This window comes from Podarcis liolepis, assembly GCF_965112155.1.
Source record: "Podarcis liolepis genome assembly, chromosome: 5".
Classification (NCBI taxonomy): Eukaryota; Metazoa; Chordata; class Lepidosauria; order Squamata; family Lacertidae; genus Podarcis; species Podarcis liolepis.
The window spans coordinates 26,464,120-26,491,813 of NC_139556.1; the positions used below are offsets into that span (position 1 = coordinate 26,464,120).

Consider the following 27,694-nt stretch of genomic DNA (forward strand, 5'->3'; position numbering starts at 1 on the left):
AATTTCAGAAGCTAGTAAGGAAAACACACAGAAGTCCCCATCCTCCCGCCCTTGAATCAACCACGACCACCCCCTGCCTCTCTCCTACACACAAACTCACACACCACCTCCCCGACTGAGGTCTTCGGGGGCCCCCACAGGAACCCACATTGTCTGATGACCTTTAACATTTCCACTGTAGCTGGGAGGGCCGATAGCGTTGCTTCCGTTCTTTGTTACGTGCCATTCCTTTTTCCAAGCTTGAGCTTAAGGAATGGTGCAAAGGGGATTGCAGGAGCAATTTGATTTGAAGTGCAGGGAAGTGTAAGAGCACCAAGGAAGGAGCCCGCGATGATAGCTAAGGTCTTCTTCCTCTGTGGCACCCTAGTGCTGGCGGAGTCAGACCTGCATTCAAGATACCCTGGGCATCCAGATCACAAGCAGAGACCCCAGGACCGCAAGATGCTAACAGAAGATGAGCCATCTTCTCAGCCGGAGGAATATTGGGAGAAGGAGCACATCAGAGAAGAAGTCCTCCACCCCGCTGCCACCATCGTGACCGATGATGTGAAGGATTATGATGATGCCAGAGAACATCAACCTCATCATGAGTAAGTATCAGCCAAAAAGACATTCTATGACATCTATGTTGCACCCCATTCATGAGTAGACACATAGAAGGTTGCCCTGAATATGTCAGCTTCACTCAGAATAAGTCACATTCACCAGGGTAAGTGTGTATAGGATTGTATTCATAAGGAAATAATTCTGGAATTAGAAGGATAGTTGGAGATTTTAGATATGCATTCTAGGAAGGGGTGCAGTTTATTCTAGAACGTCACTGGACCACACAGCCATAGATACGGAAGCATCCCATATTTTTAATTATTCTTTTCATCTTGTAAGCCTATTAGCAACCAAAAGCAAACAAATGGGTATTAATGGTAGCAAGGGAACAAGATGGTTTGTTTCTGTTCAGTGCTTAGACCTAACTTGTGCAAGCACATTAAGTTTTACAGCCATTCACCTACAGTTTAAACACACACACACACACACACACACACAAAACTGATGAAGATCTAGCCTTGGCTATTATTTGTAATATTTAGTGAAACTGGAAATGTATTTGTTATAGTGATTTATATTTCACCTTTTACTCGAGGTGGCAAACCATTTGAAAATAGAAGCAATCAAATTTGGAATAAAGCAAACAAGAAATTGTTAAACAGTGTCAGTGTGAAACAGGGCAGAAGAGGCAATGCTTCAGTTAAATGTGCAGTAAAACTTGGAGCGTTGTTCAGCTAGAATCAATTACTGATATGTCTTTCATGTTGACATTCATCAAAATCAATGGGATGTGCCGTGTAATCCTATACATGTCTACTTAGAAGTAAGCCCCTTGGAGTTCAATGGGATTTACTTCCAGACGGGGTTGGCCCACCCATAAATCCCGTGGGGCTGCACCCCTATAGGTGCCCTGCCACTGCCACAGAAGGAGAAGCAGCTGCGGCGGCAGCTCCTGGCAAGGTCTCGTGAAATCTCAGGGCTCCACAGTGCATTTCAGAGATGTCCAGGGCATGTAAAGAGGTCCTTAGCTGATGAGATATAAAAACCAATGTAGAAAAGCTTAATGAATTTTTCATTGCAATACCTCTTAGTGCAGAGCTGTGCCTGCAGCAGCAGCCGCAGCAACAACAACCCAACTCTTTATATTTACAACTCTGTGCTGCTAATATTTGGTTCCTTTGCTTTAAAAGTCTCAGTTACCATAGGTAAGCACCCACCTTAGCTGAGAAATGTGGAAAGGGGTGTGTGTTTGTGTCTCTTACCATCAGCTTACTGGATCTCCCAAAAAACCCAAAAAACATGGTCTCCATATTGTGTTTGCTGTCCTCCATTGTGCTCTTTCTTCTGAGGTATGTTCAACATGGTGCCCCTTCTGTGTTTGCCGAGGGTTTAAGGGTTCTCAGAACATGGGCTCATGGAGGAGGGTCGATAGAACATGGGACTCTTAATCTCAGACTTGTGGGTTCCAGTCCCATGTTGGGTGAAAGATGCAGGAGGTGGGACTAGAGATGACTCTTGTGGTCCCATCTGTTGAGATGTACGGCAGCCCCATATGAAGCACTCAGGAGCCAAGCTGCATTTTAAGCAGGGCTTTATTCCAGTTGCAGTCTTGCATCATCATAAAGCAGTCTTCTTACATCCAGGAATCAGTATACACAGGTGGGATTACATACAGGGGAGAAGTCAACCATACCTTTTTATACCAGCTGGCTATAAACCAGTTAGGCAACACCCCGTGTCTCCTGAGGCCGACCCATCACACGATACTGAGTCAGCATTTCCACTTAGCACAGAGTGTAACTTCTTGATATTCACAACACTCCAACTATGATTCTACAAAGAGGCACAATGCAGCCACTGGCGTGCAGAGAATAAGCGCGCCAAGTTCTGAAGGAGAAATTTAGCGCGCGTGCACACAATCCACACATAAGCTGTGTCCGCACATCATATTAAGCCATAAACTATCACTTAGCGTGCATGAGTGAAGCGCACCTACTTCGTTCCTCCCCGCTCATTCTGAAAGGAAACAAACCAAGATTTCTGGCTTGGCAGAGATTGTGGTTTGCTTTGGGTCATCTCATCCCATTGATGAAATGCTGGGGTGTTGGGAGTAAAGGCAACAAAGTTTGTAGTTGTTTACCTGAACTGGGCTGGGTCTATAGACGGGCAACCTGTTTTTCCTCCTGTTGGTTCCTTCTTTGGTAGCTACTTGTTGGCATGTACATTACTTCTTTTCAGGCTTATACTTCCTCCTCCTTCTCTAGTCAGTCTTTCTGAGCTTGTCCTAGTGTTCCCTTAACCTCATGACTCCATAGTGGACACACATGAGCTTGTGCCCAGGATGATGTTTGCAGGAGTTAATAGAAATTAACTTCCTTTTATTCGTTCAGGTAGCAGTCTTACCAGACTACTTTCTGCACACAGCTGCAGTATATTTACCAAACTCCAACGAATGATACACACAATGTTTTTTCAAGTTGGTTGGCCAGGGGTGCCCCAGGACTTAAAAGAAATCCAATTGGAAATCCATAACAATATAAAGCTACCTATTGTTTCATCCCACTGAGCTATTCCAAATGGCAGAGTAGATCTAAGCCTCCAAGGCACCAGGTAGATATTTCTGGTCCTACTACCTGATATATTTTTACCAGAGAAGCTGAGGGATGAAATGCAGAAGTCTGTGTGCAAAGCATGTACTCTATTGCTGACCAAAGCCCCTTCCTCAAGAACTGCAGCACCAACCTGACTTTCGTTTCCTCTGATGATGTAACGTATGTTACATGCTGCGGTTGTGTTGGTGCTGCAAACCAGAATTATTTTGATGACATTTTGCTTGTTCATGCATGTGATGAGTTGTGAATCATATTGGCTGCTGATCTTTGTTTATCTTCACGGCATGATGAACAGGGCACTTAGCTGCGTTGACATCTAAATTACCCTGACGGAGCATTTGAGACACTCCCTTCTTAATGCGCCTGGAGTGGCTGACACCTGAGGACTGCAGGGCAGATTCCTTGTGGGGAGATCAGAATCAGTTAACCTCAACTGTAAGGACTCAGCTTCTTCCTTCAACCCATCCGCAACTACAACAGAGAAGCCACTCTTTAAAGAGATGCCAGCACCCAGTGTCATGAAACTAGCGCAGACTCAACCCTGAAGGTGCAATTGTTTGTTGAGGCCAAATACTTGGTGACGTGTGACACATGGTTTGAGCTGTTCCTAATTGTTTTATGACAAGTTTCCTTGCACATGCCGGTGCACACACACTCCCTAATCAGAAATGCCCAGGGCATTCTTGGGTTGAAGACTGAAATCGAGAAGGCAGCCAAAGGGGGAAATGTCATAGTAATGAGTGATTTATGTAACCCTCACAGAAACTGGCTACATGCCTGTTCTGGTTACCTCTGGTAACATTTATATGCACTCCTAAATACTGTGCCCTGGAACAATTGGTCATGGAACCAATCAGAAGGGAGGCAGCCCTGGGCTAGATAACCCTCATTGTCTCTTCCAGCTCTACAGTTCTATGAGTCTAACACTGGACTTAATCTTACCTGGTGGGAAATGTAAGTACAGTGGTGCCTCACAAGACAAAATTAATTCGTTCCGTGAATTTTTTCGTCTAGCGAATTTTTCGTCTTGCGAAGCACGGTTTCCCATAGGAATGCATTGAAAATCAATTAATGCGGTAGAAAGGTAGAAAGAAGGAACTGCAAGAAGGGTATCAATGGAATATAGCTTAAATCGTGGTGGAGGGAAGTCAGAATGATGTTATGATAATTAATACTTTTGGAGAAATGTATTTACGTCTTGATATTTTATTGTCTACATCTGTTTATTTTGCGATGTCTTTTTTTTTTACTTTCTTATTGTGATTTTAAAAGAGTGAATATTGGAAATAAAAGTTATATAAAAATTTTTTTTTAAAAAAGAAAGAAAATCAATTAATGCGTTCCTATGGTCAAAAAAAGTCCAAACAAAGCCAAATTTGGTACAACAACAGTTTATTAAGTGCTCTTTAAAGTCACACATACTGTAAAGAGCATTTCAAAATTCAAACCCAGAATTTTTTTTTAAAAAAAGCAGAGTGGCCCAATGGTCACAGAAAATCAGAAAAATGCAGAAAAAAACCACAAGCTTCCAGATTCTTGCAAACCCCTCCCCAACTGTTCCCCCAGCCACCCAACACACAGAAATTCAAATCCAGAATTTTTTTAAAAAAACAGCAGAGTGGCCCAATGGTCACAGAAAATCATAAAAATGCAGAAAACACACACACAAGCTTCCAGATTCTTGCAAACCCCTTCCCAACACCAAGTCCTTGAATTCCAACACCCCAACCCAAAATCCAAACCCCCCCAAAAAAAGTTTTAAAAGCTTAACTTACCAAATGGCTGCAAAAGAAGTTTTGGAAAAGCTTCAAAAATCACCAAAGTCTTTAAAAACCTCAAAAAAAGGCTACTATGTACACTGCGTTCTATGAGTTGCTCCTCGAAGTCAAGTCGCAACTGTATTAACGGTGTTAAGAAAAAGGAAACAAACTTGCAAGACATTTTCGTCTTGCGAAGCAAGCCCATAGGGAAATTCGTCTTGCGAAGCAGCTCAAAAACGGAAAACCCTTTCGTCTAGCGAGTTTTCCGTCTTGCAAGGCATTCGTCTTGTGGGGCACCACTGTATTGTTGAACTGGTTGGAAACAGTGAAAAGAGACAAAATTTCTAGACCTTACTCACAAACTAAAAATGAACAAATCACTGGGTCCAGGTGGTGTCTACCCAAGAGTTCTTAAAAAACTCAAAAGCGAAATTCTCAACCTTCCAAGCAAACTACACGACTTCTCCCTAAAACTGGCTCCTGCATCTGATGACCAGAAAGTGGACATCAGTTTTTGAAAAGGGATTTGAGAGGGCATCTGGAAAACTACAGACTGGATAGCTTAACGTCTGGTCTGGGAAAACTGGCTGTAAACACTGGACTCCAACTCCCATGAGCCCCAGCCACCATGGACCAAGGTCAAGGATGATGGGAGTTGTCCCGAACCTCTGGCCTGACCTGATGGCAAGTCAGTATGTCAAGTCCCCAGACCAGGGTCAATCCACTTGTCCAAAGAAAGCACAGTCCCACAGAGATCCTGGAGCAGTTGATCAGACACAGCACCTCAGCTCTGTTGCCCTTCTATACAGTGGTGCCTCGCAAGACGAAAAGAATCCGTTCTTTGATTCTCTTTGTCTAGCGGTTTTTTCGTCTTGCGAAGCAAGCCCATTGACGGATTAGCGGATTAGCGCTATTAGCGGCTTTTAGCAGCTTTTAGCGGCTTATCAGCTGATCAGATCAGCTGATCAGCGGCTTAGCGGCTTAGAAAAAAGGGGGGGAGAAAAAAACCAGCAGGAACTCGCAAGACATTGTCGTCTTGCGAAGCAAGCCCATAGGAAATTCGTTTTGCGAAGCACCTCCAAAACGGAAAACTCTTTCGTCTAGCGAGTTTTCCGTCTTGCGAGGCATTCGTCTTGCGGGGCACCACTGTATTTTGAATGCTAATTGCAGGATCTGGGCTTGACGAGGCATGTGGCCCTCACCTGCTCCAAGCCTACTCCAGCTGAGGAATCACAACCCAGAGCTAGCACGCCCTACCTGGCCAGCTAGGGAGCTGGGCTGTGGGCCCTGGCCTGCCTCAGCCTCCTAGAGTGCCGCTGCTCCCAATGCCTCAGAGTCTGCCGTGTTCATGGAGACAGGCCCCTCTGGCCCTGGTGACGGGTCCTGCTGCTCTGGTTCCCATGCACTGACCCCCATCCCTTCGTCATCATCTGTCACCCTGTGAGTACTTCCTACATGAACCTCTCCTTCCCCATGAACAGCTTTACCCCGGTGTGTCCCAGTCCTGACTACACAACTTGCTGGCATCCTCTTCCTCCTCTGTTGTGCTGCCAGTTCATGGCGGGAACTATCATCTAGCAATATCTGGAGGGCAACAGTTTCCAGTTCAGTAGGAAAGAGTTGGCTCTTGTGCCACTCTAAAAACTGGGACCACCAGACAGTGGTGTCTTTGAGGGCGACAGAGAATGGCCATCCTTCACTTCTAGGGAGAGAAATTAAGCGCTGCTCTTGGAAATAGCACTGAATTGGGGGGGGGGGACATTCCCTGTGTTCTGTAATGAACTTGCTTCTGTGATTACCATCTTTTCTGTTCTGGGATTCATTTTGTATTTCCCTGCCCCTCCTCGCTGTTCCAATTTAGTTCTACTAATTGGATTTCATTGATTATATATGTAAACTGCTTTGATAATTTGTCACAGAAGTGGGAGGCGGCATATAAATTCTCTAAATAAATAAAAATAAAAGGTATGCACGCATTCCCTCACGTACACATGTGGCGGTTGTGATGGTCTCCGTGTGGCTTTTGCACATTTTCTAAGTTGAAAGGGCTTCCCATGTTGGAAACGCACCGTGTCTGAAAAGGCCTCAAGTGTAGGCGTAAGAGGAAACCATTTCAGTTGCCAGATGGAGACATCCGTCGGCTATATATAAATCTATCCCGGCCTTTGGATGTTTTCCCACACAAGGTCATATACAATGTTATACTGTTGGCTCATGTCTCACAACAGGTGGTTGGTTCAATGTATGTCTGGAGGAGGAGAATCTGCTATTTCAATACATTTTCCGGTATTTTGTGATGGCTTTGTCTAGTTACAAAGAAGATATGGAAAGGAAGTTTGGTGATGTGACCGGATACAAGTTCTAAGATCAGGAAATTTTGGAACTACCCCCCCCCCTTTTCTCTAAATCAGAAATGGCCGTGCAAGCCCCAGACGATTGTCTAGACACAGTGGTGGGCTGGGTGGGAACTAATAAACTGAGCCTGGATCCTGGTGAGGTGGCATCTCCGTGGGTGAGAGGGTTGCAGGTCTGGGAGGTCATGAAATTGCCTCTCTTGAATAGGGCCACACTCTTCCTGAAGGAACTGGTGCGGAGTCTGGGGGTGTTCCTAGATGCAGCACTATCACAGTGTGGCCAATTGTCAAGAATGATGGGAGCTGCAGTTCAGCAGCATCTGACAGGCCACCAGTTCCCCATCTCTGGAGGTTGGCTCTTGCTCAAAAGAGCAAAACGCTGGAACTGTGTCTTACGATGGTGCATTCTGATGAATTCTGGTGTCATTCATTATTTGTATCTTGGGTCTTATCCAGATGATACATTTTTCAGTTGTGGAAGCTGCATACTTCCTGAAAGACAATGCATTTTGTCACTGGACCGTTGTGGTTTCCGGAATGAGCAATCCTGACATACTTTCACTCTGTTACCTTATTTGGCCCGACTCTTGTCATCGATAGAAAGAGGGACTAGCAGGCAGAGGCTGGAATTGGGCAGTGAAAATTGGTGTATTAACCTGAGAATCAAATCTAGAAGAAATTTTGCCTGTTCCTTAGAGCCGCAGAATGGGCTGTGCTGGGGGTGGTAGCATTCTGAGAAATGGTGTGGTATCAAGAGAAAACCATCTCTAAGCTTTTGTTTACAGTCTACCCAGGTGCTTCAACAATGGGGAATAATGGGATGTAATTGTGAATATGTGCGCTTAAAGACTTTGAAAAGCTGACAATTACTTGTTGGCATCCATCTGTCTCAGGAGAGACAGCTCTGGGGGTGAAGTCAAGAAGCACCGAAGTGACCTCTCCAGGGTGAAAATTTGGGCAGTATGGATAGAGGTCCTGGGCTGCCCAGATGACACGACTTCACTCTTGGCCTCTGTGGTGTGGTCCAACGAAAAGCAGAGCAATACGTTTGGCACCAGCTTGGCTGCAGGAGTTGCTGGAAAGAGATGTACCAGGCACCATCCAACCGTTTTAGGGAATCCACTCTGGGTTTGTGCAGGGTTTACTCCTCAGCCTTTTCTTCTCCTGAAGATGTCCTCCAAGCCAGAGGAGGTTTAGGACCAGAGTTTTCCTTCTCCTAGACAGGCTACCTTCCCAAGTTGATGACAGTGGCGTAGCGTGGGTTGTCAGCACCCGGGGCAAGGCAAGTAATTTGAGCCCCCTAACCCGTGGATTTGCGGCCCCTAACCCTAACCCCCAGATGTTGCGCCCGGTACGGCCGGCCCCCCCTGCACCCCCCACGCTACGCCACTGGTTGATGAGCCCTGATGATTATGCGGTACTGGCATATCCCACCTGCTTGGGGGAGGGGAGATAAACAGCTGGGGAGTTGGCGCTGAGTCTGAATTTTTATAGCTGATGATGCCGCTTTATAAACTAGCATTGGCAGGTTGGTAGCCTGTCCCCTACTGCAGCTGCAATAGGCCAGAGAGAACATGAACAAATGTGTTTTCATTTTCTCTCTTCTCTCCCCCAGTTCAGACAAATTCCTTGGCAGGGGGGTGGAATATTACAATGCTATGGGGGTTTTGAGGGACTCAGGTGGCACTGTGATCTAAACCACTGAGCCTCTTGGGCTTGCTGATCGGAAGGTCGGTGGTTCGAATCTCACAACGGGGTGACCTCCTGTTGCTCGGTCCCAGCTCCTGCCAACTTAGCAGTTCAAAAGCATGCCAAAAAGTGCAAGTAGATAAATAGGTACCACTCCGGTGGGAAGGTTTCCATGCTCTGCTCTGGTTTGCCAGAAGTGGCTTAGTCATGCTGGCCACATGACCCAGAAGCTGTCTGCGGACAAACGCTGGCTCCCTTGGCCTATAGAGCTAGATGAGTGCCACAACCCCAGAGTTGTCTGTGACTGGACATACCGTAACTGTCAGGGGTCCTTTACCTTTTCATAGGGGTTTTGACAGTGGGTTTTTCAGTTTTGTGTTTGTTGGCCTACACATCCTTGGGCTGGATTTGAATATTGAAAGTTGCATAACTGCAGAGCTAGGCTAGGAATGGCTACAGGTCTCCAATAAAGTTACCTCATAGGAAATGGACCTTGGTGTGACCATGGCCTGGTGCTTGTTACTGAGGAGGGAAGTCAGAAGCCATGAAGCAAGATTTATTTCAGGTGTGGTGTTGTTATCACACACTTGCACACAGGCTCCCCTGCTTTCGATAGGCTGGCTAGATCTTTAATATAAGCAGCTTCTCATTTCCGACTGTCGTGTTTGGGTGATAAATGGGGGCTGCAGGAACTCTCCTAAGTGCTGGAAGCAGATAAAAGCAGTGCGAAAATCCCCACTGCTCTCCTTCTAGGGAAGCCAGAACAATGCTCAGGCTTAATTGCTTGTTTGCTTTGCTTGGTTGTACCGGAAAACATTTGTAGTTCTAATCAGGCCCCTTTTTCAAAGTGTCAAGTTTGCACCAAAAGTGCTAAAAAAAAAACCCAAACTAAACAAACCCCACCCCTGTCTCAGGTAGGGGGGGGAATCACAGACACTGTGATCTATGTAATCTATCTGTCTGTTGTTGTTATTTTTAAAAAATATTGCAACACTTAGAGGAAGAAAACCCGTCTGGCATGGAGTCCCTTGAACTTCAGCTGGGAATGACTACAAGTCAGAATAAGGCCCAATGCTGTGATTGGGTGAGGGAGGCGGGAATTCAGGCAAGGCTTTTTTCAGCTGGAACTCACCAGAACTCAGTTCCTGCGCCTCTCGGTGGGCTTCGCCATTATAAGAGAACAAGGGCGGTGTTCATGGTGAGTTCTGGCACCTCTTTCTAGAAAAATATCAATGGGTTCAGGGAATGGTGGGCCACTTGAAATAGCTCTGTGGGCCTGATCCAGTTTATAGGCCGTGGGGTTTCTTCCTCCTGGAGTAGGCTGAAATCATCTCCACCTGGAGACAGACAAGGGAGAACTTGACAAGAAAAGCCAAACTGCTGCCATTCCATGGGGTATCAGCAGGTATAACATTGCATGAGACAGGGGCAGCCACACTAAAAGCCCAGCTCTGAGTTGCTGTGGAAATTTGGGGGACATTGAGGAGAAATTCTCCTGCAGAACATATGTAAGGGATAAGGTGGCCTCTCAAGCAACCTGGTCCTTATATGTTTGTTCTGAAACCTTGTACTTGGCTTGGTAGCAGATTGTCTACAGGATCTGCCAAAGTGTTACTGGTATATGCTGGTAGCAGTTTGTCTCCAGAAGTAGCCCCTGTGTTATGGACGAAAACATATTTAAACAACTGAAGACCTCCTCCTCCTCCTCCTCCTCCTCCTCCTCCTCCTCCTCTTCCTCTTCCTCTTCTTCGTCTTCACAACTGCCTTCCAAAGCTAAGATTATTTGGCCCTTTGAGATTTATGTTGATTTGGCAAAGGGGCATCATTGATTAGTGTGATTCCTGAAGGGATGGTTTCAGCCAAGTCATAGAAAGAACAAGCTCTGATGACAGTGATTTAGAAGGAAACATGGAGTTGTTCAATTATTCTAGACAATGGCTTTGGACTTGCCAGCACAGGGTAGCTAATGTAAGGGAAATCTGAAATCTAAGCTGCAGTTACTACAGCGGACGATCCCTTTGCGTAAAGACGAAACCAAAATGCAAACCACTTTCTGAGTTGGCTGTACCTCTTCTGTTGCGGTGGCCATAATGTGAATTAAGTAGGAACAAAAGATGCTTTCAGAAGAGAGAAAACATTTTATCATTGCATTAATCTAGTGCAGGGAAAGTCTTGGACACATCTCAGAGGATCAAAAATCCATTTTCAGCCTGCCATCTTGTGACCTTGGCTTCCCGTAATGCTTCTAAATTGGCGCCTTTGGACTTTGGTCTAATGAGAACGTTTCCCATTAGGAGACGGGGTCATAAAATGGGTGATCTCATCCAACTACACTTTCGTAGTAGAGAAACCCCATGAAACCATCACCCCTAGGGCCAGCCAAACGAATGTTGCTGCCTGAGGCAAAGGACAAAATGGAGTCCACCACCAGTCCTGTATCTCACATGCATTTAAAGCCATAGAAAACCTCAAACTCAAGAACTTGAGAGAGCATCTTCTCCCCTATCTACCTCCCCATCTCCCTAGATCAGCAAAGGAAGACCTCATAATGGTCCACGTGTTGGATGAGATATGAGGTGTGAGTCCCTGGGAAAGGGCCTTTGCCATGGTGGCTCCATGTCTATGAAACTCTCCTGGCCCAATTCATTCTTTTAGACAAAAGGAAAATATGTACGGTACCTCTTCCACCAAGCCTTTGGAAGCGGAGCCAGGATTTTCCCCTCCTCCCCTGGACTTCCCTCATATTCCCATTTTGTTTTATTTCCATATTACTCACCCTGTGTGTTTCCCCCCAAAATTTTCCCAATACATATAATCTTACTTTTTGTTATATACAACTGTGTTTGTTTATTCAAACCTGGAGGGTTTGGATCAATGTTATAAGTTTTCCCTTGATGTACTGTTGTTTTATAAGGTTTTAAAATCAATTTGGTATAATTTTCCTTAAGTATGTACTTCTTTTGCTTCTGTATACTGCCCTATGACTGTAGGATAAATCAGGATTCATATAAATCTGTGAATAAATGGAGGTTTGCCTGACGCCTTCATTATACACTTTCAGGTGCCAGGCTAAAACGTTCTTCTTCAACCAGGCTTTGGGCTGACAAACATCCTATGTCCTTTTATGTTTGGGGGTGGGGCATTGTTTTGCTTTGCTATTATTCTTGCTTTCATTATGTGTTTTGCGTTTTTACCTTGTGTTTTTATAATGTGAACCGCCCTGAGATCTACTGATGAACAGCGCTGCACACATTTAATAACTACTGGTAATAATAAAACAATGGATAAAATAATGCAGGTGCCAGGCTAACCTTTCTGGGGAGCACATTCCACAACCAAAGTGCCACCACAAAGAAGACCCTTTCCTGTGTCACCACCGGCCTCATTCTCTCTCTCTCTCTCTCTCTCTCTCTCTCTCTCTCTCTCTCTGTGTGTGTGTGTGTGTAATTTATTAAATTTTCTGTTTTACAGTTTAAAATACTCATTTTACATCCTTAAGATACCAGTGACTTCCCTTCTTCTCTTTCAGTGGTTCATTTTACATATCATAAATCCCTGCATATTTTACAAAAACTATACCATTCGGTATTCCATTATTGCATCCATCAAAACTTATTTACACTGTTGAACTTATCTTAATGCTGCCAGCGTTTTCAGCTGTGCCCAATTATTTCCCAAATATTCAATAAACGTTTTCCAATTTTCTCTAAACGTATGTTCTTCTTGTTCTCTTATTCTATGTGTTAAGTCTGCAAGTTGTGCATATTCTGTCAACCCAAGTTGCCATTCTTCTTTGGTTGGGACCTCACTCATTTTCCATTTGGGGGCTAACAAAACATGGGCTGCAGTTGTAACATCCATAAATAACCTTTTCTGACACCTGGGAATTTCAGTCTGAATTATCCCCAAAAGAAAGGACTCTGGGTTTTTTGGGAGGAAAGTACTTTTAAATGTGCTTAACTTTTGGCTGGATTGCGACCCTTGTTTTCAGGGCTTGCTTTCCTTGGTTTCCTGCCTCAGTGTACTGGTTGCTAAGTGCAAGAAGTGACCTCAGCCTCCTTTCTCCTGCTTTACGCACTTTCCCATTGTTTCTGCCACTCTGCCTTAAAGCAAAAACTTTCCCATGTATGGCGATTATCAGAGATCAGCTCCCACTGGAAGATATAAAACTGCAGCTAAGTCCAGCCATTCTTTTGTATGTGCGAGCTCTCTCCACGCCGACAGAAAGCCGCCCAGTTTCAATGCAAATCTGACTACAGCAGCCGAGTGGAAAGATCTCCTGACCTTTCTGAATTGCCTGCATGGCGCTGGTGGCATTGTGTGGAAACGTTACGTTTTGTGTTGTTGTCTGCTGGCCTGCCTACTTCTTGGGAGAGAGAGGGATATTTATATCAGCACAATGTTGTTTCTCAAGAGAGCTCTTTCGCAACCTGCGTGCCAGCACAGTTCTATGTGCAACAAGATGGGAGGCCCCTCAGCAAACAGCATTTTGCAACATTGCACAGGCAAAGGGCAGCCTTTTCCATGTTTGCAAAAATGCCAACTGTCTGCCAACTGTTAGTTTCAAGAAGGTGAGCTTTGGGACCAGGTCACAGCACAGTCTTCACCAACTCCAGATGTTGTTGAACTACAACTCCCATCATTCCTGACCATTAAACCATGCTGGCTGAGGCTGATGGGAGTTGGAGTCCAGAACATCTGAAGGGCACCAGGTTTTGAAAGGCTGACCTGTGAATAGAAGAGGAGAGGAGGAGTTTGGATTTGATATCCCGCTTTATCACTACCCTAAGGCAGTGTTTCCCAACCACTGTTCCGCGGCACACTAGTGTGCCGCGAGATGTTGCCTGGTGTGCCGCGGGAAAAATTAAAAAATTGGAAAGTTTTTTTTTTTAAAGTCAAATTTTCGATTGGGGCGCCGTCACTAGATGACCCCTGGGGTTCCCTCCCTCCCTCCCTGCGCCTCCCTCCTCCTCCTCCTCCTCCGGGGAGGCCCTTCCTGGCTCTCGGCCAAGGCTTGGCGGCTGCCACTCACTCACTCGCTCACCCACCCGTCCCTCCATCCCTGCACCCGGCCTCTCCCCCTCCGTCCCCGGCGCGGGGGCTGCCGGGATCCGTAGTCCCCTCGCCCTTGGGCTCCGCGCCCGCGCGGGGTGCGCGAACTACGTTTCCCAGCGTGGCCTGGCGGGCCGGGCGTTTTGTTTGAAGCGCTCTTCTCCTGGCCATGGAATGAGCGCAGCGGCGGCGGCCGGGCGGGCAGGGGCTCTTCCGCGCAGACCCCGCGCAGCCTGCCTGCGCCCCCGCGGAGATCGGGCGGCAGGATGGAGCCCAGGGATCCCCGCGGAGGCGGAGCGGCGGAGGCGGAGGCTGCCCCCCAGGTAGGGCTGCGTCGGGGGTTTTTTATTTTTGCAATGCTGCATCCGCGCCGGAGGGGACGCATCGGACCGCGGGGAGACCCCTTGGCGGGCGTGCAAGGCAATGCATGCATGCAGGCGTTGCATGGAGTGCAGTGCAATGCAATGGCAACGCGGCGCCCTGCATGCATGCATGCAACTTCCACCGGCGCTCCGGACTTGGCAGGTGAGGGGGGTCCCCAGTGGGCGGCAGAGAGGGCCGGGAGGGCGAAGGGGAGCCAGGGGGGAGCAGCGCTGCTCCCCGAGCCGAGCCCGGGGGGAAACTTCGGCGTTGTTGCGCCGGGTGTTGGAAGCGGAGGCTGGCGGGGGCCCCTCACCTGCAAAACCTGGTTGCCTCTCATATATTTCGTGCATTGCATTCATCGCCCGCTTTCTCCTCCAAGGAGCTCCCGGGGGCGCGCGTGGTTCTCCCCGTGTTATCCTCGCAACAACAGCCCTGCGAGGTGGGTCAGGCGAGTGGCCCAAGGGAGCACCCAGGGATTGTCCTGGCCAGGTGGGGTGATTTGAACCCTGCTCTCTGCCCGGTCTTCGTCCTCATTTAGCCCCCACATGTGCATGACTGTGCATGACTGAGGTTTTCCCCCCTCGTCTTGGCTATGGTGTGAGTCTGTGCTGTTAATTAATGGGGTTCTGCCTTCAGAGAAGATGAGCCAGCCCTCAAGGAGGTGATTATGTAATTTGCTAGCAATTCATGTCCCTCCCGGCGTGACGCTGCGCACTGACGTCACGGGGCTGTAATGGTGGTGTGCCTCGAGATTTTTTTCATGAAACAAGTGTGCCTTTGCCCAAAAAAGGTTGGGAAATACTGCCCTAAGGAGTCTCAAAGCTGCTAACATTCTCCTTTCCCTTCCTCCCTCACAACAAATACTTTGAGGTGAGTGAGGCTGAGAGACTTCAAGAAGTGTGACTAGCCCAAGGTCACCCAGCAGCTGCATGTGGAGGAGCGGGGAAGCGAACCCAGTTCACCAGATTACGAGTCTACCGCTCTTAACCACTACACCACACTGGCGCAGGGTAACCAGAAGCAAACCAGGACAGGAGTTTTGTGACTTTAACAGTGCCTTTGAAGAGAGGATTTTTTGCCACAACACATGGGAGACAGAAACCAACAGAGGAAGCATTTCATTAGCAGCACGATACACTGATTGGAAAAGCTCCCCCTGTGAAATTCTGCCTGCTGTGCACTCATGAAAGGCACATAGAGGAGGGAATGTGGACCACTGGTACCAAAATGTAGGAGAAACCGACCTATTAGAAAATATAACCAACACATTTAAACTAGCAAAGGGACAAGCAAAGGTGTGGCTTGCCTTTATTAAGAATATAGCACAACAACACAATGACCTACTCCCCCACCCCAGCATATGACTCAGTATGGTTAATCTGACTCAACAATCTCCCCTCGCTCCACATTCAAGCAAACCACACCGCAACCAACCAGAGGCATCCAACCATGCCGAACGGACCCTCCAATCTCTCGCAATGCCTATATATATATAGGACCAACCCTGTGATACTGACACACAAACCCTGCACAAGCACTACGCAATAGCACTACGCAATCCTTCTCTCCCCCCCCAATTATATAATGCCTATGACAACAGTGCCTCATACCAAATGTAAACAAATTGTGAACGAGACACTATGAATCGAAAGTGAAGATGCTATATGTACACTGGTACCTCTGGTTGCGGATGGGATCTGTTCCGGAGGCCTGTTCACAACCTGAAAAGTATGCAACCCGTGTCTGCAGGTCACGATTTGGCGCATTTGCGCATGTGCATGACGTCATTTTGAGTGTCTGCACATGCGCAAGCGGCGAAACCCGGAAGTAACCCTTTCCAGTACTTCCGGGTTACCGTGGGATGCAACCTGAAAACGCACAACCTGAAGCAAACGTAACATGAGGTATGACTTCCTTTGTTTGTTGCACAATACAATCTTCAATAAAAACTGTTATGTTTGCCTGATATAGAGACCAATGGTAGCTGTTCTCACAATTCCTGCCTGCATTTCCCTCTTCTCCCCTAGGAACTGGTGCTCGTTTCCGCAGTCCCGCCTGGTCACGTATATTGCTGTTTGCAAGACAGAGAAATACGTAATTAAGTCTCAGCAACCATGTCCAAATGGGACTCCAGATTGCCAGAAGATCATGTAAGGGTGACAGCCTCTTTAATGGGGTTTCGTGAGAACTTTAAGGCCTTGCCTGCACTATGAATATCCTGGAACCCCTGTTCCCCTCACATTGCTATAGTGCCCAGGTTATTTGTTTCCAGAGATGGCTAGAGGGCAGAGAAAGAGCAGGTTGCAAGTTGGATGTGATTCTTAGCCTAAGCCGCTTGCACTTCCCCGATATGTGCAGAGGCTGCTAGGTTGCTCCTAGAAAAATATCCCAACACTATGAGTCATAAAGAGATTGTTCAAGTTATCCAGAAAGAAGGATGGAAAGAGATCAGAAGTGGGACCTCTCCTCTTGCGTGCATTCCTGAATGCTATGCTTTGCTGCATGCCAGCTCCCACGAGGATGAGGCATTTTCTACCAGGTTTCTCATGGAAGTTCCCCACCACCACCACCACCATAGGCTAGGTTGGTGTCATGGACTGGTTGGATGCAGAGGAATGGCGGGAGGAACCAGCTGGGGAACTACCAAAGGAAGGATCAGAGCCTGAGGATGAGTTGTGGGACAATGAGGAGGGGTCAGAGGGAGAAGAGAAGACTGGGAAGAGGTGTTGGAAGCTGGAGGAGCAACAGGGCTTAGTGAGCTGGGAAGAGACTGTGGCAGAGAGAAGTCGAGAATCGCAGGTGAGGTGGAGGAGGGGAGGCCAAGAGGCAGTGATGAGTCATGGGTGTCTCCCCCTCCTGCTGTGACAAGCTCCCTTCCTCCCACCTCCCAGAACCAGAAGAGGGCTGAAATGGGCAGAGCAGCAACAGACTGCATGCAGGCGCAGTCTCCAATTGCTTTGGGAAAGCCCTGGAGAGGAGGGGACTTAGATGGCTATGGGGAGGCAGCGCGTTTCAGTCTCAGCAACTGTTTACATGGAAGAAGACTGACAGGGACTGAATTGCAGTGCTCATTAGGCCTGACGCTCAGTTAAGTCAGTAGTGATCGCGTTTTTGCTAATAACGCGTTAAATTCTGAATTGCGGGTGATTTACCAACTGGTACGCTCTGTGACAGTTGGCATATTTCTCTATTATAAAGCCAGGGTATCAGTATACCCAATTTCATCATCTGAAATTTTGTTTGCCTGCTATCTCTCAAGTGTTTGCTTTCCTACCTCTAGGTACAGAGCGGCTTTGAAGCCACTTTACCAGGTTAAACAAAAAGTCAAGAACATTTTGCATTGGAAGTGCTGCCCGGGCTACTTTGGCAAGAACTGTGAACATCACGGTAAGCAAAGCCCTAAGGTGAATAAATGTTTAGGCTGGACACAGCTGTAGGGATATCCCATAAAATATACCGGGGCACTTTATAAGATGCATCTAGTTTGTGCTGGGCATGCGCTAGGCTTGTTCAGTCGACCTGGGATGCGGGTGGCACTGTGGTCTAAACCGCTGAGCCTCTTGGGCTTGCCAATCAGAAGGTCGGCGGTTCAAATCCCTGCAACAGGGTGAGCTCCCATTGCTCTGCCCCACCTCCTGCCAACCTAGCAATTCAAAAGCACACTAGTCCATGTAGACAATTAGGTACCACTGTGGCGGGAAGGTAAATGGCCTTTCCATGTGCTCTGGCTTCCATCACGGTGTTCCGTTGCGCCAGAAGCGGTTTAGTCATGCTGGCCACATGAGCCGGAAAGTTGTCTGTGGACAAACGCTGCTCCCTCGGGCTGAAAGCGAAATGAGTGCCACAACCCCAATAGTCACCTTTGACTGGATTTAGGTAAAGGATCCCTGGATGGTTTTTACCTTTTTTATCCCAAGGCCCCTTGGGTCACCCCCTTTGCAATGTGTCACTGCAGTGCAGTCTGCTCCTTGCTACACTGCAAAGGTAACAGCAGTGAGTCTTGTTCAGATGGGAGAAGGAAAGGGATGGGCATAGAATCAAAAAAATTGGAAGGTACCCCAAGGGTTATCTAGTCCAGCCCCCTGCAATGCAGGAATCTCAACTAGATCATCCATGACAGGTGGCCACCCAGCCTCTGCTTAAAGACCTCCAAAGAAGGAGAGTCTACTACTTCCCAAAGGAGTCTGTTCCACTGTCAAACAGCTCTTACCACCAGAAAGTTCTTCCTAATGTTTAGTCACAATCTCCTTTCTTGTAACTCAATGCCATTGGTTCGAGTCCTACCCTCCAGGGCAGGAGAAAGCAAGCTTGCTCCATGTTCCATGTGGCAGCCCTTTAGATATTTGAAGATGGCTATCATATCTCATCTCAGACTCCTTTTGACCAGGCTAGAATTACCCATTTTGGTTTTTCCCATTTCCCATTTCTCAAATTCAGTTTTGTTGGTGGTGGTGTTGTTGAGAAAAATCATAAAAATTGTCAGCATTTAGTGCAAATTTCTCCTAATAAACACATTTTATGCAGTGTTGACTAATATACATGTTTTCAAGCAGTTACCCCTAATATAATGTGTATTTTTATGTGATTTCCCCACAAAATATGTGCATTTTCATACACACTTTTCCTGGATACACATCTTTTTCCATTTTTGTCGTCTTCTGGTAGAGTAGGGGGATGAGATTGGAAGAGGTTGGAGAAGTTGGCAAAGTTCCTATTTTTATTTTATTGCATTGACCTTAGCCTATGTGCTTTGGTCTCATTCTGCCCCAACTGCTGAAATATGGGGATAATATTGGACTACCTTACAGGGCTGTCATAAGGATTATCGGAATGATTGTCAAGTGCTCTGAATACTCATAAAGCACTATGCTGATGGTAATTATGTTTATTTATATATTAGGTGCTATAATTCTAATTCACCAGCATGTCTGGAAGCAAGAGAGTAATGTTAGGGATGCTTTATGAATCCAGACTCTGCCTAAATGAAAAGAATATCTTCCTCACAGTGCTGAACTGCAAAAAGAGAATCACTGACTTGGCAAATTTAATTTGCAGATCCTAATTTTCTTCCGTTGTCCACCAATCAGCCAGGAAGCTGGGAGGAAGAACAAGAAGAATTCTCCAGCCAGAGTACGTTTTAATTCAATATATTGTTTCACCATTAGAATAATGCATCCCTTAAACCATTTATCCGTCTGCATGACATTTCTTCATAGGATAGAATATTTTTGCAATGTATGGTGTTGGTCTATTCAAGCAAAGCATAGCTGCCTGAATATTAAGCATAGGGTTGCAGCCTAACAGAGCTTTGCAAATGGATGAGAAACTAATGGCCCAAATCTCCCTTAAGTTGCAGTCATACATCTTGTTAACGTTAGGTTCAGGTTACGTTCTTTCAGGATACGTACCGCGGTGACCCGGAAGTAACAGAACGGGTTACTTCCGGGTTTCGCCACTCGCGCATGTGCAGTCGCTCAAAATGACATCACATGCATGCGCAGAAGTGGCAAATCGCACACCGCGCAGAAGCGGGTTGCATTCTGCTCAGGTTGCGAACGCGGCTCCGGAACGGATCCTGTTCGCAACCAGAGGTACCACTGTACTTGAACAATGGGTATTGTAATGGTTTTCCCTGACATTTCTCCTGGGTCTATAGGGCTGGGGGTGGAGTGGGGGGCAGAGTGGAGCAGGCAGCTGTTATCTGTGTGCAAGGGTGTTCTGCAGTGTTTTCTAATGCTTTCCTCCAAGTAATGCTACGTTCCAGGCTGAGGTATGTTGTAAATGGTTTCATTTGTTCCTGCCCTTTGTTGTCGGGATCAGGAGATATCGCAGAAGCCCAAGAAAGTCACGAAGCCCTGCTGGAAGATCTGCAGAACGATATTCACCAGGCCACAAGCAACTTGGGAGTCTTACAGAAGGTGCTTCATTATAACGGCAGCAGCACAAGGCGAGCAGCGAGCCACAACCAATCAGGTGAGAGCACAGCCACAAAAGGGTGGGCAGAGTTGGGTGCACAAGTCATTGACGGGCAGGACCCTTGACAAACTGGAGGGTGACTAAATGAGGGCACATTGGGGATCTGGAAGCCAAGCCCTATGCAGAATGGTTGTGCGTTTAGCTTGGAGAAGTTTAAGAGGAGGCATTTGTATTTGCAAGTTTTGACATACCCCTTGCACTCATAGTCCTGGCTCCAGCCCAGAACCAGATAACGGGTGTGTTTACTTGTACGTAAAGAAGGATACTTTAAGTAGAGCAGCCTAAATGTACGAACTCAGCAGCTGGAAAAAGAGCAGGATATAGTCAAGATGTTCTTGCAAGGCAAAGGAGCTGCAACAATAAATCCGGTCTGAGAGCAAGTGCCAAGGTTCAGGAGTCTGAGAATAGCAGCAAGGGTTCAAAGACTGCACGGGAGCTGTGAAGTCGTTCCAGCAAGTTTTGCACCTTGCCACGTAGTCTCTTCCTCCCCTTCTGAATCCTTGTCCTCAAGTGCCTTCCAGTCCTGGTCTGAATGGAGGATGCTCAGAGGGAACCATGACACAAAATTACTGGCCGTAAAAATCTGCTTCAAAATCTCCTTCCCCAGCTCAGTCATCAAGCTCACTGTCTGACTTTGGATTAGCCCATTTTTCATGGGTCACTGTGATAAAATGGGTGTGTGGATGTGTTGAGCACTTAAGTCACTCTGAGCTCACTGAAGGAAGGGTGGCAATTACCGTATTTTTCGCTCTATAAGACGCACATTTCCCCTCCAAAAATTAAGGGGAAATGTGTGCGTGTCTTATGGAGCGAATGCAGGCTCCTTGGCTTCAGTGATAGCAACGAAGTGCAGTGGGAGTGCTCCCACCGTGCTCTGGAGGCTTCGAGTTGCTTTCGCTGAAGCCTGGAGAGCGAGAGGGGTTGCTGCGCACCAACCCCTCTCGCTCTCCAGGCTTCAAGGATAGCCGCCTGAAGCCTCCAGAGTGCAGCGGGTGTCCCCGCTGCGCTCCAGAGGCTTCGGGTTCCTTTCGCTGAAGGGTAGGTGCCCCTTCAGCAAAGGCGCAGTGCTCCTTCAACTAAGCAAGAGGAGAAATGGAAGGGGCTCCGTTTCTCCTGCCGCTTCGCTGAAGGGGCGCTGTGCAGAGAGGGGGATAATTTTTTTTTCTTGTTCTCCCCCTCTAAAACAAGGTGCGTCCTATGGTCGGATGCGTCCTATAGAGCGAAAAATACTGTAATTGTATTACATAATAATTCATGTGCTGCTTGCCCTGCCCTAAGTATATTTGCTGGGGGAGTGCTTGAGCTGGCCTGAGTGTTCAGGATTGGGTGAGCTATGATTCCATCATCGGCATCTAATGATTATTATTAACTGTATTTATGAGTCACACCAATCTGGTGTGGTTCATGTAGGGAGAGGTGGCCCTTGAGCTATGGGGGTTCCTGAGTGGCATACGGTTTTATAGGTCCAAACCAGCACTTTTGAGTTGGCTTGGGCTAATTGGTACCCAATGCAGTTGTGCCACAATAAAGTGTTATCTTCTTGCACTGTCTTGCTCCAGCCAGCAGTGCGGCCATTGAATTCTGCACCAGCTGCAGTTTCCGAACTGACGTCAAAGGCAGCCACACAATTCTAAAGGAATAACTGCCCATGTTACCTTACATTGTTTTTATTTGTATTTCAGAAGTACAGGAGCAATTCCTCCAGCAAACACTCTTTCCCCATGTGCAGAGTTTCTTGAAGGGGCATTTCGACCCAGTCTGGGCAAGCTTCAATAAAAGTCTACAGGATCTTTCTGCTGCCGTGAAAAATCTCTCAAAGAATGTCGAGGCCAATCGGAAAAGTATAGAGAGGTTCCAAGAAAGCACCGTGCCCAAGAAAGATTTTCAGGAGTTGGGAACGAAGTTTGAATCCAAGGTTCAAGCCAACATTTTGAGAGTGGACCATGTGAAGAGGGAAATAGAGAGTAATTTGCACTCGCAGCAGGCAGCCTTACACTACAATCTCACCATGATCAAAGCAGACACTGATCTGAAGCTCAAGAGACACCAAAAGACACAACACTTCTATTTGTCAGCCTTAAACAGCAGCCTGACAGACATGAGACAGCAACAGAACAAGCTTGAAGATGAGCTCAAGACTCTGAATAGAAATTTAGCAGTATACCCAATACAATTTGGCAGCCAAAACGAAGCATTTATTGAGAGGGACATTCAGATCCTCAATGAGACCCTGGCAGCACATGCACAGCAGCTGACCAAAATTTTTGATGAGTCTGATGAGGACTACACAGAACTAACCGATTCCATTGCGAACTTGAAAGCCACCTTGAAGCACGACCTGGAGGAGTTCAGAGTTGATTTAATAGAGAAGAGTCTTATAATAGAGGAATACAGGGATGATCTGGAGAGGAAGATTCTTGCTCTCAACAACTCTCTGTCCAATATTGAAGACAGCCACTGGGATCTAGAGAGGTCTCTGAAAGCATGTCATTGCGAAACACCATCTTCACACGTTGTTACAGAAGATCTAGTGAACATCACTCAGGTCAACAGAGAAGAAATAAAGCAACTTGAGGCACGCTTAAAGGATCTTAATGCAGCTTTCCCTATTATACATCAGGTTCTAGAAAGCCAACAGAAGCAGAGTCAAAAGCTGGAAGGTGGCATGTCCCTCCTCAATTCTCATGCAGAAAAGCTGTCTGACAATATTGGCATCCTAGAAAAAAATGATGAGAAGATGCACGGGCATATCAAATATCTCAACAGCTCTTTTAACTCTTTGTTGTTTGATGCAATGAGACATGAGCTAGCACTAAAGGCCTTGCTTGGAGAAGAAAACATGGAGATCTTGTTGGAAGAGGACTCAAGTCCTATAGAACTATCCATAGAGCAGCTTCAAAAGACTATCAGGCTAATCTCTGACGAACTCAAGGAGCAAAATTTTACACTGGAATATCTTATGAAGACAATTCACTCTTTGGAGATGATGGACCATGGAGACAACCCCAATGTCCATATATCTCTTAAGCATCCTATGTTGGAAAGGAAAACAGAGGACACAGTGCAGGAGGTTACCACCCAACGCAGTGGAGTGGAACACATGGAGCCAAACCATGAAGCTGCCATGGAGGATGCTCTGGATAACCCAGCATATCACGATATCATGACTTTGAAGAAAGAGATTGGGCACCTCAGCAGGGAGATGCATAAATATAAGATGCAGAGAGATGGTGCCAATTTCTGCTGTAATTACACCATAGCCAGCCTAGTGGAACCACTCAGTGGCTCAGTGGAGAATTTGAGGGAAGACCTTGCGTCAGCCCAGCAAATCCTTGAAGAGCACCTGCAGATCTTTCAAAAGTTGTTTGGAAGCAACAAGGAATTAGCCGCTGCAAATGTAAGCTTGGATGTCACAAAGATTCAGTCGCTGGTGGGCAGGAGGATGAGGAAGCAGCTTCAAGAGGGGCAAAAAATGAGAGACAAGAAAGAAGCCAGCAGTCGTAGGGAAGGTACCTTAAACGGAAGAAACAAGATACATGCAGAGATCCTGGAGACAGGTATGTTTCTTCCATCAACTCCCTATAATAACCTCATCATGCTTTACCCACCTCAGGCCCTCTAGATGTTTTGGACATCAGGCCCAGCCAGCTTGGGGAAGTTTATTATACAGTGGTGCCCCGCAAGACGAATGCCTCGCAAGACGAAAAACCCGCTAGACGAAAGGGTTTTCCGTTTTTCAATGCGCTTCGCAAGACGAATTTCCCTATGGGCTTGCTTCGCAAAACGAAAAAGTCTTGCGAGTCTTGCGATTTTTTTCGCTCCCCCCCCCTTTCTCTAAGCCGCTAATAGCCTTTTAGCCGCTAAGCTGCTAAGCCTTTAATAGCCGCTAAACCGCTAAACGCGCTAATCCGCTAAGCCACTAATAGGGTTGCTTCGCAAGACGAAAAAACCGCTAGACGAAGAGACTCGCGGAACAGATTAATTTCGTCTTGCGAGGCACCACTGTATTTCAAATATTTCTTAACTACCCTCCACAAATATGTTCCAGGGTGATGCAAAAGAAAAGTGTAAATATTTCATTGACAGTGGTACCTAGGTTGTCAAACGGCTTGGCTCCCAAACAAATTGACTCCCAAACGCCGCAAACTCAGAAGGAAGTGTTCTGGTTTGCAAACATTTTTTGGAAGCCAAACGTCCAATTGAGTGCAGGAAGCTCCTGCAGCCAATCGGAAGCCACATCTTGTTTTTGAATGGTTCTGGGAGTCAGACTCCCAGAATGGATTAAGTTCAGCAACCAAGGTCCCACTGTACTTATAAAAGTATTTATATACTGCCCTCTCACAAAACATCAGGGTGGTGCACAAAGGAAGTCTCCCAAGAGATGCCTGCCAAATCTCTGCTGCAAGGGTGTTCTACAGCATGGGAAAGCCTGGTTAGAAAAGAACTAGTTCACATCCATGAACAGCTGCTGTCAGTCAGACTAGGCAGTTGTGGGCTTGGCCATGGGCAGGGAGCCCTGGGATCCTCCATGTGCTGCTGGACTCCAGCTCCCATCAGCCCCAGCCAGCGTGGCCAATGGTCAGGAATGATGAGAGTTGGAGTCTAGCAACATACATTGGGCCAAAGATTCCCCCATCCCTGGCAGACAAATAACCTGACCTAGCATAAGGCAACTTCTTAAATTTCAATTGCATTAAAGCATATGATATTGTTGTTGATTATGATGATAATACCCCACCCCATCTGGCTGAGTTGTCCCAGCCACTTTGGGCAGCTTCATGTCCACAGGAACTTCTAGATCTATTTCGTATTTCCTCTCGGCAAACTCCACTCGTATTCTGAACTATTGATCAGGAAGCTTCTGGACTCCATCAAGCCAGTCCTGTCAATAAGTACAGAAGAGAACATTTAGTCCACTACACTCTGAATTTTGACGGAACACGTCCTAACAAAGGCACAAGAGCCATTATGATGCCAGCACTTTCTGAAGCTTAGCATCAAATGAGCGTTTTCAATTTAAACCAGAGTTTGCTTGGAGCGTGGTAATCCATTGCACAGAAAGAAAATAAGTATTTAAAAGTTGTTGAAATTCCGTCTTCTATAGGAGTGCCACTTTTGCTTACAGGGGTGGGTTTGCATGGAACAAAAGGGCACATAAGATACTGTAAGTTTCACAAATGGGGGCAAAGATAATACTGGGTATTTTAAAGTCTTATCCTATCCAAACGAACCTTAGTTTCCACTTGAATTGTTTGGAACTAATGTATTTCCTGAAAGGGCAGTATGGGTGCCGTGAGATGGCCAATTATGTAAAACGGGGAAGAAAATAACTCAGGGAGTTTGTGCTAAAGAGGCATGGAACTTAACAGTGGTTTCTTGAATTAGTTTGCTCGTTGAATTACAGTGTAGCTCCATCTCCTGGCAGAATAGTGCTTTTGTTTTGTTTTCCCTGAGCTGTAGTTTAGAAAGGTGTGTTTCAACATTTTGACAACTGGGAAAACCCATACAAATTTCCAGAGCCAACCTGCAGATTTGGTAAGATGGTCTCGCCACCCCACTGCCCCCCCCAACATCCCCTCCCTTCTCTTCACCTAGTGGCAGCTATAACAAATGCACACTAAGAGGTCCTCCCCCCAAAAAACCATTATCCTGTCATAGTTGCCAACGGTGTGCCATGGAATATTTCCCGTTACGGAAGCCCTTAGGGCAACTACCACTCCCATAAGCCCAAAAACCTAGTCAGAGGGAAAGAAAAATACCTCCACTCTTGCCTCCCCAAACATTCCCCTTGCCTCATCCGAGTACCTGGCAAAAGGGGTGGGGTGGGGCAGGGGAGGCTTTGTAATGTGAGGCGGCGGCAGTGGCAAATCCAGGAATTCTCCAGCTGTACTCACTATCCAAGCGGGGAAGAGTTTGGGGGAATGGAAGACTTACCTCGTTTTTGAGATGGAAGCTCACTTCAACGCCTGGCCTGGGAGACACTTGAAAGCATCTTGCCTGGTAAACTGGAAATGTTCTGGGACTTTGGATAACTGTAAGCACTGTTATGTAAACTCTCCCTCTCCCCCATCTAGGTGCCTACGTGGCCTTTTATGTGAGGTATTCGGAAGCCAGAGGAGAGCTGAGCCTCAACGGAACATATCTTAATTACGGAGGGGGTTATTTCCCTGAACACGGCTACTTCAAGTCTCCTCATACTGGGGTTTACCTTGTTGCCATCAGCGTGGAGCTTGCACCAGGACCTGCCTTGGGGCAACTGGTCTTCAGCAACCGGCAAAGAATGACGCTCATCGACACCAAAAAGAGAAAGGCAAGTGGGGGCTCTCTGGCTACTTTTGCACTTGTGGAGCTCAAGAAGGGTGAGCTCATGTGGTTTGAACTGGTGCAGGGCACTGGAGCGAAGCAGAACCCAGCTGGATTAAGCATGGCTGGATTTCTGATATTCAAAACTTGAAAAATAAAAGGTCCCAAAGTCATAAATGATACTTTGCTATACACACACGGCTAACCTGTACTAGCCCAAAGACGGCGAGTTTTGCTGTGTGCACTTTTAAATGTAGTCCCAGCCCTTGATTCGCCTCAGTGCTGCTTCCTAGAAATAGTTCAGTTGTTGCTTAGCGGTGTCACAAATGAAGAAGAAATGGAGTTTGTATGTTGCAAAGGCTTTATGAAAAACGTTAGAGCAAGGATGGGTCACTTGTGGCCTTCAGCTGCTGCTGGACTCCCAACTCTTCTTGGGCCTAGCCATGATCAGTCAGGGATTATGGGAAATATCAGGAAGCCCCAGGTTTTTCGCGCTCCATCCCTTTGATAGTTTATCATGCATTTGATTCTATTCTTCCTCTTGTCTTATTTATAAGAATATTGCTCATTCTTCACTGGATATAAGTTTCCAGTGGAATATCATTCATTTCAAGATTTATTTTTTTATAATAAAAAATCCTGGACAGGACAGGCCTTCCTAAATAAAAAAAAGGGGGCATGGTGCCATTCTCTGTCATGCTAGCGATATCAGAAATCACACAGGAGGGTCTTTCAGATGAACAAAATGAGGCATTTCCATTCCTAAAGTGTTATGAAATTATGGTGTCTATACTTACGAGAACTGTATTACTTTGCATACATTCTCAATAAATACTCTTTGTTTTGTACACCTGGCTGTAGTTTTGCTTTGCACATTTTAATAGTTCAAGTGCAGGAATCATAAAACATCCACTGATAAGCATTTAACCCCGTTTCATGTAGATGTGCAAATACCAGACATCAAATGATTATTTCAAGGCCAAATTATTGTGAATAAAACTCCTCATATGCATGATATTCCAGCTAAGTTATAAAACTG

At 46.5% G+C, this 27,694-nt stretch overlaps 1 protein-coding gene across 1 annotated transcript; it reads left to right on the plus strand.

Annotated features, from left to right (window-relative positions):
- Positions 1-27,503, plus strand: MMRN2 (multimerin 2). The gene is made up of 7 exons (XM_083502481.1): positions 1-590; positions 16,404-16,526; positions 17,657-17,763; positions 19,432-19,506; positions 20,197-20,349; positions 22,035-23,909; positions 26,427-27,503. The coding sequence occupies exons 1-7, from the start codon at positions 331-333 to the stop codon at positions 26,804-26,806; spliced, it is 2,973 nt and encodes a 990-aa protein (XP_083358607.1). The 5' UTR covers positions 1-330; the 3' UTR covers positions 26,807-27,503.
- Positions 27,504-27,694: the final 191 nt, after the last annotated feature.

What these genes read in the sequence shown, in the direction of transcription:
- MMRN2 (XM_083502481.1), top strand. Translation starts at nt 331, where the DNA reads ATGATAGCTAAGGTCTTCTTCCTCTGTGGCACCCTAGTGCTGGCGGAG. An exon ending in CAAGAACTGTGAACATCACG is followed by an intron (nt 17,764 to 19,431) that starts GTAAGCAAAGCC and finishes TTTAATTTGCAG; the next exon opens with ATCCTAATTTTCTTCCGTTG. An exon ending in AGAAGAATTCTCCAGCCAGA is followed by an intron (nt 19,507 to 20,196) that starts GTACGTTTTAAT and finishes TGTCGGGATCAG; the next exon opens with GAGATATCGCAGAAGCCCAA.